At 41.0% G+C, this 795-nt stretch overlaps 1 protein-coding gene across 1 annotated transcript in view; it reads right to left on the bottom strand.

Moving 5' to 3' along the window:
* The window catches only part of LOC107702889 (cationic amino acid transporter 2-like), a 15,129-nt gene extending 14,545 nt beyond the window's left edge, over nt 1-584 (bottom strand). Inside the window, exon 1 of the mRNA XM_016505330.1 lies at nt 215-584. Within this exon, the coding sequence (XP_016360816.1) occupies nt 215-584 (370 nt within the window). The remainder of the gene's footprint in view (nt 1-214) is intronic.
* Between the last annotated feature and the right edge of the window lie 211 nt (nt 585-795).

The raw sequence follows: 795 nt of genomic DNA, 5'->3' as shown, positions 1-795 counted from the left end.
TTGTGCAAAAAAAAAAAAACAATGTTTCATGGAAGAATTAAAGTCATCAATGTCTGACATGAGTGTAAGAAAATTTTCATTTTTGGCTCAACTGTTCCTTCAAATGTCAAGGTGATGGGCATTTTCAGCATTAATGAGCAACAACAGCCAGCTCAAATAAAGCATATTTGTTCGAATGTATTGTCAATGCTGGGCATATAATGTTTGTTCTTGCCTATGATGTATGACAACAGTAAGTTCCAGCCGGTGATGAAGGCCCACACCTCTCCGACAGTGACGTAGCTGTACAGGTAGGCAGAGCCAGTTTTGGGCACTCGGGCACCGAACTCTGCATAGCATAAGCCCGCAAACACAGACGCCACTGCCGCTATGAAAAATGACACAATGATGCTGGGACCAGCTACTGTTCTTGCAACCTCACCGGAAAGGACATAGACCCCAGCACCCAGTGTACTTCCCACCCCAAGGGCCACTAGGTCGAGTGTGGTTAAGCAACGCTTAAAGTTGGACTCTTCACCATCAGGCTCCAGTGGCTTTCGCCTCGATAGGCTCTTCAGAAAGGATAGCACCATGTCACAGGACATCCTGAGACAAATAATATCGGTGATTATGTCATATGTCACATATGTCATGATAATAATAGATGTGTTCAATAGAAACATTGTGTTGCACTTCAAGCATTTGTTTTTCTTTATCTTTTACAATTCAAGTCTTTGTCATTATTTAAACCCATTTGGTCATTTTTATCAGTTATGTTTATTTTTTATGTTTAAACACGATCAGCTTATTTCTTCT

Source organism: Sinocyclocheilus anshuiensis, unplaced genomic scaffold, assembly GCF_001515605.1.
Source record: "Sinocyclocheilus anshuiensis isolate Anshui unplaced genomic scaffold, SAMN03320099.WGS_v1.1 scaffold238, whole genome shotgun sequence".
Taxonomy (NCBI): domain Eukaryota; kingdom Metazoa; phylum Chordata; class Actinopteri; order Cypriniformes; family Cyprinidae; genus Sinocyclocheilus; species Sinocyclocheilus anshuiensis.
Note: the sequence above shows the minus strand (reverse complement) of the source record. Positions and strands in the feature narration are given on the sequence as shown.